The 12312-nt window shown below is 46.2% G+C and overlaps 1 protein-coding gene across 1 annotated transcript in view; it reads left to right on the forward strand.

Moving 5' to 3' along the window:
• The window catches only part of FAM135B (family with sequence similarity 135 member B), a 159385-nt gene that overhangs the window by 117104 nt on the left and 29969 nt on the right, over positions 1–12312 (forward strand). Inside the window, exons 7-8 of the mRNA XM_069600794.1 lie at positions 7692–7845; positions 10247–10296. Coding sequence (XP_069456895.1) covers positions 7692–7845; positions 10247–10296 — 204 coding nt within the window. The remainder of the gene's footprint in view (positions 1–7691; positions 7846–10246; positions 10297–12312) is intronic.

Raw genomic sequence — 12312 nt, forward strand, 5'->3', positions numbered from 1 at the left:
GGGAGAGAAAGACAAAACCCAGTTTATTCCTTTTATGGCTAGAGCCATATAGATCTCCCTGGGATTGTTCAAGAGTCATTCGGATGATCGTTCAGTCCTGGAGCCGTGTGATGCTGGAGGGCAGCAAGTACATGCATGCAAACTGGAGCAGATGCCTAGGTGGGAATATGCCCTAGGCTTGAGACCATTGTGTCTGCTCACCTGTCCAAGCCTGGCGACTCTCCTTCCCCTTTGCTCCTGCTAAAGGAACCTCTGTGAATTACCAGTAAGAGGGTGATAGGAACGACTTTGAATCTGTGATTTCTATATGTTAACCATTTTGGGTAAGAAATACGTGTAACTCAACCCACAGCTAGTCACCATGATCCAGTGTGTTGGGACACAAAAATTGGGACCTGTTAACTAAGGTAGCAGCGATGTGTTGTGTGTGTGCCCTATCACTCAGTCATGTCCGACTCTCTGCAACCCCATGGACCATAGTCCCCCAGGTTTCTCTGTCCATGGGGTTACCCAGGCAAGAATACTGGAGCGACTTGCCATTTCCTCCTCCAGAGGATCTTTCCAACCCAGGGCTCAAACCCGGGCCTTCTGTGTCTCCTGCATTGGCAGGCAGATTCTTTACCACTTGGGAAGCCCAGCATCAGTGTGCTGCTGATAATTAAAAGGGCAGCAGTTAAAACTGTTTTCCTGGAATTACAGCTAGTTAGTTACAAAGTGAAGGCTAGCACACGGAGGTTTGGATTCCTCTAGAAATCTATAGAGCTAGTTTCCTTTGAAAATTGAGGCTTCAACTGGAATTAGAAGCTTAACTCTTCTGCCTCCTGGATGTGTGAACACAGACTCTTTCAACTCCCTGAAGCTCAAATCAAAGATGAAACTCAGCATTAAGGCTAGGAATGTGTGGTTTTCAGTGTCAGACTCTGTCTGCATTGCTGGTGTACCTTTTGTATGCCATGAGACCTGCAAACAAGTGATTTGGTATTTACCATTCCGGAGCTCAGCTTCCCAATCTATAAAATGGGGATAAATAATTGTGCTTATTTCATTGGGTTTGCATATGAATTAAATAATTGATACCTATAAAACACTTATTGCCTGACATTTAATAGAGTTAAATAATACGTGTTAGCTGTGTATTAATGATGTTGCAGTTATTATTGTTATTTTTTTATTGGTTAAAACAAAGATAGTGGTGAAAAACTAGCTAAATCACCAAGAAGAGGAATTCAGGGACCAGAAAACAGTACCAGGCACACAGTAGGCATACAATGAACAATTGTTGTTCAGTAGCTAAGTCATGTCTGACTCTTTGAGACCCCATGGACTGTAGCACATCAGGCTTCTCTGTCCTTCACTATCTCCTGGAGCTTGCTCAAACTCATGTCTATTGATTTGGTGATGTCATCCCACCATCTCTTCCCTCCGTCACCCTCTTTTCCTGCCCTCAATCTTGTCTAGCATCAGAGTCTTTTCCAGTGGGCCAGCTTTTCTCGTCAAGTGGCCAAAGTATTGGCGTTTCAGCTTCAGTATCAGTCCTTCCAGTGAACATTCAGGGTTGATTTCCTTTAGGATTGACTGATTTGATCTCATTGCAGTCCAAGGAACTCTCCAGAGTCTTGGCCAGCACCACAGTTTGAAAGCATCAGTTCTTTAGGTAAGTGTTTCAGGTTCAAAGACATAGCACACCGTCTAACCTCAAAGTGTGCATGGAGGTTTGGAGAGAGAACTTTAAGAAATAACTGTGGTCTAATGAGGTATGTGTAAGGGACCCGAGAGGAGGGGGTAGTTGGAAAAGCTTCACAAGGGACAGGATATTGATCTGATTCTTTGCGGTGAGTTTAAAGCAGCAAAGGGACAGGCTTTTAAAAGAAGGAATGGCAACTAGTGGGTTCTGGAGTGAAACAAGAGGCAGCCGCTGACCCTGGATTGTGACTGGGGCTCGAGGCCTTGGATGCTGGTCTAAGGAATATGAACTCGGTCTTGTAGATGGTGTCTGTGTGCTCACTCGCTCAGTCATGTCTGATTCTTTGCAACCCCGTGGAGTGTAGCCTGCCAGGCTTCTCTGCCCATGGAATTTTTTTAGGCAAGGATACTGGAGTGGGTTGCCATTTACTTCTCCAGGGGATCTTCTCAACCCAGGGATGGAACCTGTGTCTCTTTTGTCTCCTGCATTGGCAGGTGGGTTCTTTACCACGAGCGCCACCTGGGAAGTCAGTGGGGACGCTCTAAACCAACTTGCATACAGTACTGCTGCAGACGAAAGGTGGTACCTGGGCAGTGAGAATGACTAGAAGGATGCGGTAGCAATTAAAGTAAGCTATAGAGAAAAGGCAGGGCAGAGGCAAGAGTGGTTTCAAACTTTCAAGACTTAGATTCTTGAGATGAGAGAGGTCTGGAGACTAGAGGAACTCCTTGGCTTCCTTGAATGTTGGGCAAGGTAGGTCCATTTACAAAGACCAGAGGGAAGAGAAGGATCAGGTAAGAGTGACAGTAATAAGCTCCTTTTTAAAAAAAAAAATTAAAATTTTAATTGGAGGATAATTGCTTTACAATGTGTTGGTTTCTGCTGTAGAACAATGTGAATCAACTATAAGGATACATATGTCCCCTCTGGCTTGAGCCGCCTTCTCACCTCCCCCCATCACACCCCCTAGGTCATCACAGAGCACCAGGCTGAGCTTCCTGTGCCATGCAGCAGCTTCGTACTAGTTATCTACCTTACGCATGGTCATGCATATATGGCAATGCTACTGTCTCAATTCATCCCACCCTCTCCTTGCCCCGCTGTGTCCACAAATCTGTTCTCTATATCTGCATCCCTATTCCTGCTCTGCAGACAGATTCATCAGTACCGTTTTTCTAGATTCCACTTATTTTTGTTCATTTGCTCAGCCATGTCTTTTTGCAGCTCCATGGACTGAAGCACGCCAGGCTTTCCTGTTCTTTGCCATCTCCCGGAGCTTGCTCAAACTCACGTCCATTGAATAAATTATGCCATCCAACCATCTCGTCCTCTGTCATCCCCTCCTCCTGCCTTCAATCTTTTCCAACATCAGGGTCTTTTCTAATGAGTCAGTTATTTGCATCAAGTGTCTAAACTATTGGAGCTTTAGCTTCAGCATCAGTCCCTTCAATGTATGTACGTTAATATGATATTTTTCTCTTTCTGACTTACTTCACTCTGTATAACAGGTATTTTAAGATGCCTTTGTGACAACAGGCAAGCTATCCAATCAGCAGTTTGGAATAGGGATCTAGAGATCAGAGCAGGGGTTAGATGCAGAAATGTAGGTTTGAGAGGCATGCATATAAAGGTCTGATTTGATGGAAAGCTTAGCTATCTTCATTAGGTAATAAATGAAGGAGAAAGAAGAACTTCCTAACTAACATTTAACAGATACCTAATATAAACCAGACACTGTACTAAACAATTGAACTTTATGGTCCCCACTTACCTTGTTTGGAAACTGACATTTCAGACATTGGAGGACTAACTTAGACACATGGATAGTATGCAAGCAAGGAATAGACCCTATTTGACTTTGGATTCTGTGTTCCAACCAAACTTTATCCCTGCACAGCTCCCTGAAGACTTCCCTTAAGTTAAAGTCCACTTGTCGGTTTCAACCTCCTGGTTGCCCGTGGAGGTGCGAGCTGCTTAATTGATAGTGTTTTCAGAGGCCATCAATGGGTATGTCCTAGTTTTAAAATCTCCTTTTGGTGTACCCTGACATTGCACTGAGCCATCATATAAGTCTGTGTTTTACCCAAGTGGTTTTGTTTAGTCCTTAACCCTAATAGACCATACTATGGTCACTTCCTTTACGTACATGTTGTACAGATGATCCCATGGGAGCGGGCCCTGGCCAGGAGTGCCTTCCATTGTGGTTCTGCACACAGTCTCATGTTTGGCTCACCCTGCATGAATCCTGTTGTATTATTTAGGGTTTCCATTCCAGATTGTTGATCAGGAGGGCGGCTAAAAAGTTCTTCCTTTGTACTGGGGAGATTGGGCAAGGTTTTTCATTCCACTTCTTGCAGTTCTATTAGGGGCATAGATTCATCCATGCTGGCTCTGCGGGCCTGGAGGGTCAGTGAATGGGATTTTCTATGGCAAATCACTCACTTTCCAAATATGCAGTTGAGTCCTTATGGAAATACCATTTCTTTTGTTTATAATAATAGGTATATAATATCCAGGCATATTTTATTAGGATTTCTCTTTGGGTTAGCATTCTGACTTCATATTATCTCAGTAATCACATTGAATCAGCCTTCTGAAGGTTCTCCAGCATTCTCTGTTGGAGAATAAGATTCGTGTAAGAATAAGATTCATTTAAGATTCATGTCTAGTCTGAAAAGTGGAACTTAATAATGGACTTTATAGATCTATAGACTTTATAGACTTTGCCTCATCCATGGGTCCTGGAGCACTTTCAAAAGGAGGCCTTGGTGATAAGAAAATGCAGTTGTGAGCAGGACTGGAAAAGGGAGGGTTTTCGGGCTGTTGGAAGCAAACAAGCTGGGAACTCAGAGATCCAATGCCTTTGTTAATCCTCTGTCGCTTTTATTTCTGCTTAGTCATGGCTGAGGGAGGTAATGCAGGGCTTGTATTCAGGCCTCTGTCACAGTTAAGCGGAGCAGCTGTCCTCTGCCAGCGTGGTTCCCAGAGGCACACGCGGCAGGTGAGCGAGGACTGCCTTCGCTGAGCCCCTGAACTTGAGAATCCTTCCTGCTGAGGGCAGAAACGCAGAGTGACCCTGCGCAGCTCACTGTATTCTTTGAGCCACAGCCTTTAGCCTGCAAAATGGGAACTGGATTTCTATCACTTATTTGGTCTGAGAAGAAAGAACTTCAAGGCATAAGTGATAAAAATAAGTCACAGAGAAATGTCCCAGAACATCTTCCAACATGAGTCTGTCTTGCATGTAAGTGCACATACATATACATGGGTGTGTGTATATAGAAGCTTCATAGAAGGATGTACAAGAAACTTACTCCCTCTGGGGAAAAGGGAACTGTATATTGTGTTTCCTTTGGTAATACTGAGATTTTTTTTTTTTACCATATCTGTATTATATTTTGAAAATCAAAGCGAAAATATCTGCCTGATAAGGTGCTTGTTAAGGATCGAGTGAGATACAGTGTGATGGGAACGTCTAGATGGTTCATGAACAGTGAATTATTTCTTGCTCCGTAGACCTGAAGAGTGCAGCACACACGCACTCTGCTATGCACAAACTTTGCTTGTCTTCCCACAGCTGTACTGCTTCTGATCGTAGTATAATAGGAAAGATGAGAAGTAGGAATATTCAGGTTACCCTGGGCCCCTGGTGACTACAGGTGTCCTGCCTAGGGTTTCTGCTTGATGAAATGCAGAAGTCTTTCAATGCCAAAGCTTATTGAATGTCTTTCTTCAGTTCAAATCAGTAGGGACCTCGTTAGGCAAAGCCAGGGTTAATTTGAGGTGCTGGGGAGTGAAGGATGCTGCTGGAACTTTCCACAGGGAATTCTGTGATGCCCAGTTTCTACCTTTAGACCTGAATCGCTCCTTCCTACTCTGCCAAGGACAATGGTGGCCAACAGCAGGTGGCCAAGTCCCTCTCTGGAGGCTGCTCTGTCTGAGAGAGCTGCTGACCACGGTCACACCTCCTCCCTGGGTGACCAGTAACAGTCAATGCATGAGTACAAAGGCCTGGCCAGAGAGCTCTGCAGGTCCAGAGCTTCCCCTGGGATTGCCTGAGGTCTCTGTGCAGTGGGCTCCTCCCTCTGCCCCACTCCCTTCCCATGAAAGTTGCTCTCCAGAGCACAGGCCACAATCTTCCTGCAGGCTAATGTCTGTCGTGCAGTCTTTTACCAGGGAATTCAAAAAGCAATTCAAAAGCTTTTGAATTGTGGCACTGGAGAAGACTCTCCAGTGGAGAATCCCTTGGACTGCAAGGAGATCAAACCAGTCAATTCTAAAGGAAACCAACCCTGAATTTTCACCGGAAGGATTGATGCTGAAACCCCAATACTTTGGCCACCTGATGTGAAGAGCCAACACATTAGAAAAGACTCTGATGCTGGACAAGATTGAGGGCAAGAAACAGAGGTGACAGAGGATGAGATGGTTGGATGGCATCACCGACTCGGTGGACATGAATATGAGCAAACTCTGGGAGATAATGAAGGACCAGGAAGCCTGGCGTGCTATAGTTCATGGGATTGAAAAGAGTCAGACATGAGTTAGTGACTGAAATAAAACAACAAGGAATTAACCTAAAACTGACTCAGAGAGAGGTGATGGCAGACCTGACTGAGACTTCCATCCAGGTTTCCTAATTTGTACCACTTTGCATTCCATGACCCAGCAATCATGATGTAGTGACGAGAGTGCAAACAATTGCGCCCACCTTCGTGACGCCATTGGGAGTAGAGGAGGTTCCGATGGCTGCTGACCCCTATCAGACCTGTCCTGCCCCCACTGCCCTGACTCAGCCCTCTTAGAAGGAGGCAAGGGAGAAGGAGACAAAGAGGGCAGGAAGCTGCCTCATGGACAGCATGCAAGTCAACTCACAGGAGCCAAGAGGATGTAGTTCTGACAACATTTTACCTGGAGTTTCACCCAGCAGGACAGGCTAGGAAGCACGAGATGGTGAAAAGACATTTGCTTGCTCCCCTCATAGCCACACAGGCCATAGATTCCTACCCCCGTGGAATTCTCCAGCTCAGTACTTGGTGTGTGGGTGTGTGTTCAGTCGCATCCAGCTCTTCGTGACCCCATGGACTATAGCCTGCCAGGCTCCTCTGTCCATGGGACTCTCCAGGCAAGAATGCTGGAGTAGGTTGCCATTTACTCCTCCAGGGGATCTTCCCGACCCAGGGATCAAACCCATGTCTCACTTTTCTCGCATTGGTATCTGGATTCTTTACCACTGGCACCACCTGGGAAGCCCACAGTACTCAGTACCTCTCTTTTTTTGTCCAAACCCATCTCTGAAAATCCTTTCTCTCATTTTTAAGCCCTTCCTGAAATTCACCCGAAGTCATCCTTCTCTGGCAGGGTGGCAAGAAATTCAGAACTGTCCTGGTCCTCCTCCATCGTGTCTCGGCCTACAAGTAACTTGTGGACTCAGGCATCTTTTCCTCTTTGGATGACTTGTAATGTGTAATGATGGGTGTAATGTGTCTCACACCTACAAACACAGTATGGAGCATTCTCAAGCTCCATGGTGACACCCACAGCCTCTGACACTTTCAACACTGAGAGCTGAAACTCACCGACTTCTTCCTATTTTACAGCAAAGCATTTTTCTCCTTCTCAGCACTGTGCTCTTCATCCACCGATACAGAGGTCTTTCTAAATGCCTGTGAAAAGGAGTCCCCTCTCTCGGTCACATGGCTTCTTCTTAAGCGGCAAGAGAAAGAGACTTACAAGAGGGGGCGACATTCACTTGCCCCAAACCTGTGAGGTCCGTGGCCTCATCATGGTCATCATCATCATCTAATGTTGTTATTACTATCATTATTGTTTTAATTTGAAAATTATAAGACGGAGGCTTGGCCAGTTTCAGTGGGTTTCCCATGCAGAAGGGTAGGGAGGAGATCCCAACTCTTTTGCTGCAGTCTTGACCATCTTCCCCAGTTTTCTCAGGACCAGGCCACCCACAGGGATGGTCCTCAGCTTCTGCTTCTGTTTCCCCCCACAGGGGAGCTTCTACGTGCCCTCTGAGAACTGCATGCAGCACGCTTACAAGTGGCACCGGGAGCTGTGCTTCCTGCTCTTGCACGCCTACCGGGGACTGCGCGCCTACTTCCTGACCATCCTGAGGGACATCCCCGAGCTGCCGCGCATGGAGCTGGGTAAGGGGCTGGGAACTAGGGACGGGGGAGACGCACCCCAGCAGCTGGCCCTCTGCCCTCGGGAGTCAGCATGCTCTTGTAAATGTCACAGTAGCAAGCACCATTTCAGGTAGGTTCGGTTTGGTTTTTGTTTTGGTGTTTTGGCATTTTACATCCTTCCAGCAGGAGGACATCTTGGGCATGCCAACGCAGCAAGAAAAGGCACATGTGCCTCTCGTCGTCATGTTCAGTTACTCTTTCATGCTTTCATCCACCAAGTTATTCAGTTTATTAAACATGTATTGAACATCTATCCTGGGCACATAATGTGAAGTTGCTTTCTAAGGGAAAATGCCTGTTTACACCCTTTTTCTTAATGAGGCTGTAACTACGGGATTGAAACTTACAAGAGTGTAAAACAGTCCAAGAAATACCTAAATGTATGTGTTTGATGGGTGACTAGAGAAAGCTCTGTAGTCATCATCTTTGGCTTTCCGGGGATGACTTGCTTCTTGTACATCACCAGAGATCATGGTCATTGGGCCCCATCCTTCTTGACTGACAGATGGTGGGACTGCAGCTCAGAGAGGTGAAATGAACACTCAGGGTCACACAGCCATGTGTGGCAGGATGAGGCAGGAGCACAGAGGTGCTGTGCTTGGGGCTTCTTTTATATCGGTCACACTCATTCACCGCAGGTTATTGTTCTGCTCGAAGTCCCCTAAAGAGGCCCTTTGTCCTTAGAACAGAAGCCAGGCCCTCAACCTGTGCATGCTTAGTCGCTTCGGTCGTGTCTGACTCTCTGCGACCCCATGGACCATGGCCTGCCAGGCTTCTCTGCCCATGGGATTCTCCAGGCAAGAACAGCGCAGTGGGTTGCCATTTCCTTCTCCAACTCAGCCTGGTATTCACGGTTAATAACAGTCCTGCTGTGGGGAACCTCAGCATCTCTCCCTGAGCCCTGAGATCTCACCTGTGGAGCGAGTCGTAGCGTTGGTGGGATCAGTGGCCTTGTGTGTGTCTGTTATTACACTGAACACACCACACAACAATCCTGTATTTGCATATTTCTCTTCCCCACTAGACTGGGGGTCTTTACGGGCAGAAGCCAGATCTGAGCCCAGACCCCTCACACCCAGTGCTTGGTGTGCAGAATGAAGAAGTAGGCACAGCATTGTTGTTGCCTTGACCTCTGGAGCCCTCTTACCAGCTGGGTTTTGTCAGCTCTAAGGCCCTCTTTTGAAAAAAAATTGTATTTGGTGGCACCGGATGGGATAAGGGATCTTTGTTCTTGACCAGGAATTGAACCTGTCTTCCCTGCACTGGGAGCGCAGTCTTCTTAACTGCCGACTACCAAGGAAGTCCCTCTGATGCCCTCTTTGAAGCACATGATCTTGGAGTTGAAATTTTTCAGGTCAGATGCACTAAAGGAGACCCGCACAGCTCGGGGCCAGTTTAGCTCAGGCGGAAAGTGAAGCCAGTGTCCTGTAGCTGGCTTCTTGCTTCAACTTTTTTTTTTTTTTTAACCAAGAAAAGAACTGAATTTATTTGCTCATTCACTCACTCCCCATGTTTTTATTGAATGTTTACTGTGTACCAGGCATTGTGCCAGACCCCGAGTGCACAGCCATGGACACTGACCAAGACCTGTTCTGCCTCATGGGGGGCAGAGGGCAGCTGCCAGGTAGGCAGGTGTGTGCCCACCTGTGAGGACCGTCGGAGCTGAAGGTTTCCTTGCACTCACCTTTTCAACGATGCTTTAAGTAAAACTCATGCAGCAGCCACCCACAAGGTCTTACCACAGCTGCATGAAACTAGGGAGAGTTTGAACACAGGCAAAACTGTGAAGCCACAAATGGCCAGAGTCCACCCAGTTCCAACTGAGAAGACGGCAAGGTTGCAGGCTCCTCTCCTGCCTGCATGGAAGGTCGTGATGAGGTGGTGGTGCTGAGCAGGAGGCTAGGCTGTGCAGTCCCACGTTCCTGGACTTCTGAACATCCACCTGTGTGAAGGAGATCTAGATCTAGGTCCCAGACGTCAGGACCCGGTTGTGTGTGTGTGTGTGTGTGTGTGTGTGTGTGTGCGTGCGTGTGTGTGTGCGTGCACACATACCCACAAAAGCACAGCAGAATGTGGGATTGCTTTGGACCACACAAAGTGAACTTGGGGATCTTCTGTTTCTCAGAAATGCATCACATGGAACATGTTGACTTTAACCCAGGGTGACAGCACATGGCTTCAAATCATGGTTCTTATAAATGGGATCTTTTAGACACAAGAGATGACAGGAGTCCACAGAGCCTGTATTTTTTTTCTGTGATGTCAATGCAGACTTGAAATCTGTGCTTCTTACCTCCCATTAACAATTCCACAGCTCGTTATGTGTCTGTTTCACTGTGGTTTTTTTTTTTTTTCTTTCTAGAGTCACTTGCTGTTGAAGAAACGCTCTCTCAGCTGTGCTCAGAGCTGCAGGTAATCAGGGAGCGAACTCCTTGGTTCTGAACAGCAGTAGTTATATGGGGCACCATTGCTTGCTTGGTGTAGAGATCAGGGATGAAAAGACATGACTGGTAACCTCCTGTTACATCTTCAATGAAGAAACACTCTCGCATCCCACTGCCCTAAATCTCTGGGTCTCTTAGACGTCTATTGCATGCCTGGCCACATGCTGGCTATTTTGAAAAACACCAAACAGGTTAACAGGTCTCAGTTTCCCTGACACTTACACTATTTATTGGGCTTCCCCAGTGGCCCAGCGGTAAAGAATTTCCCTGCAATGCAGGAGCCACAGGAGACGTGAGTTTCTTCTCTGGGTCAGGAAGATCCCCTGGGGGAGGGCATGGCAACCCACTCCAGTATTCTTGCCTGGAGAATCCCATGGACAGAGGAGCCTGGCAGGCTATAGTCCAGAGGGTCGCAAAGTCGGACGTGACTGAAGCAACCTAGCACTCACACTTTTTGTTGTCCATTATCCATTCACCTAAACGTTTGTTGACTTTGGATTATGTGCTTCTCATGGAGGGTGACAGAAATCTTGCGGCTTGGCTCAGACAGCTCACACATATCATGAGGCTAGCTTCAGTGATGGCGATGATGTTGAAACAGTGATGTGTATTTGCCAAATGTTCATCAAGCGTGTACTAAGGGTTTGTGCTTAATAAGTACTCAGCCGATGTAAGCAGTTGTTTCCAGTCTCTGGAGCACTGTCACATCCCATGGTGTTGGCAGGTCTGGGTGAGCAAGGTTATCCTCATGTAATGAGAGGCACATGAGGTGGAAGGCAGCATGCACTTCAGGGTTGGTGACATGCTAATCCATGTCTGGGCAGGACTTGAGATGGTCTCATTGGAAACTAGCATTTCTGCCTTTTAAACCAGTGTTTCTTATCCCTGGCCTTTCAGTAGAAGTACACCTGGACTTTAAAGAAACATCTTGACCTGGGTCCCAGCTAAACTGGTTGAAACAAAGGAGATGGGAGTAGAGTGGAGCTCATGGGTTTGCATGTTTAATTAAAAGCTCTCCAGATATTAATAAATCTGCAATGAGGTATCACCTCACACTTGTTAGAATGTGCTGTGCTGTGCTTAGTCACTCAGTTGTGTCTGACTCTTTGTGAGCCTATAGACTGTAGCCCTCCAGGCACCTATGTCCATAGGGATTCTCCAGGCAAGAATATTAGAGTAAGTTGCCATGCCTTCCTCCAGAGGATCTTCGCAACCCAGGGACTGAATCCAGGTCTCTCACACTGCAGGCAAATTCTTTACCATCCACCAGGAAAGCCCACCTGTTAGAGTAGCTCTCATCAAAAAGACAAGAAAAATGTGCCGGCAAGAATATGGAGAAAAGAGGGGACCCTTGTGCCCTGTTGGTGGGAATGTAAATTGATGCAGACACTATGGAAAACAGTATGGAGGTTCCCCCCAAAAATTAAAACTAGAACTACCATGCAATCTAGCAATTCCAACTTCTGGGTATTTATTCAAAGGAAATGAAATCACGAAGAGATATCTGCACCCCCATGTTCATTGTAACGTTATGTTCCCAAGACATGGGAATACCCTGAGTGTCAACCTGAATACATGAAGAAGATGTGCTGTGTCTGTGTGCAGTGGAATATTATACAGCCATAAAAAGAAGGAAATCGTTATATTTGTGACAACATGGATGAAACTTGATGGCATGTTGCTGAATGAAATAAGTCATTTAGAAAAAGACAAATGCTATATTATCTCATTTATATGTGGAATCTTAAAAAAGAAAAAAAAAAGGCTCATAGGAAAAGAGACCACATTGGTGGTCTTCCATTGTAAGTAACTTCTGGGGCTGTAATATACAGTCTGGTGATTATAAGTAACACTTCTGTATTATACATTCAAATTTACCAGAAGAGTAGATCTTAGAAGTGCTCATCACAAGAAAAACTATTTTAGCTCTATGAGGTGATAGATGTATTAAATAAGTTTATTGTGTCAGTCATGTTGTTACCAA

The sequence above is a fragment of the Ovis canadensis genome, chromosome 9 (assembly GCF_042477335.2).
Source record: "Ovis canadensis isolate MfBH-ARS-UI-01 breed Bighorn chromosome 9, ARS-UI_OviCan_v2, whole genome shotgun sequence".
Classification (NCBI taxonomy): domain Eukaryota; kingdom Metazoa; phylum Chordata; class Mammalia; order Artiodactyla; family Bovidae; genus Ovis; species Ovis canadensis.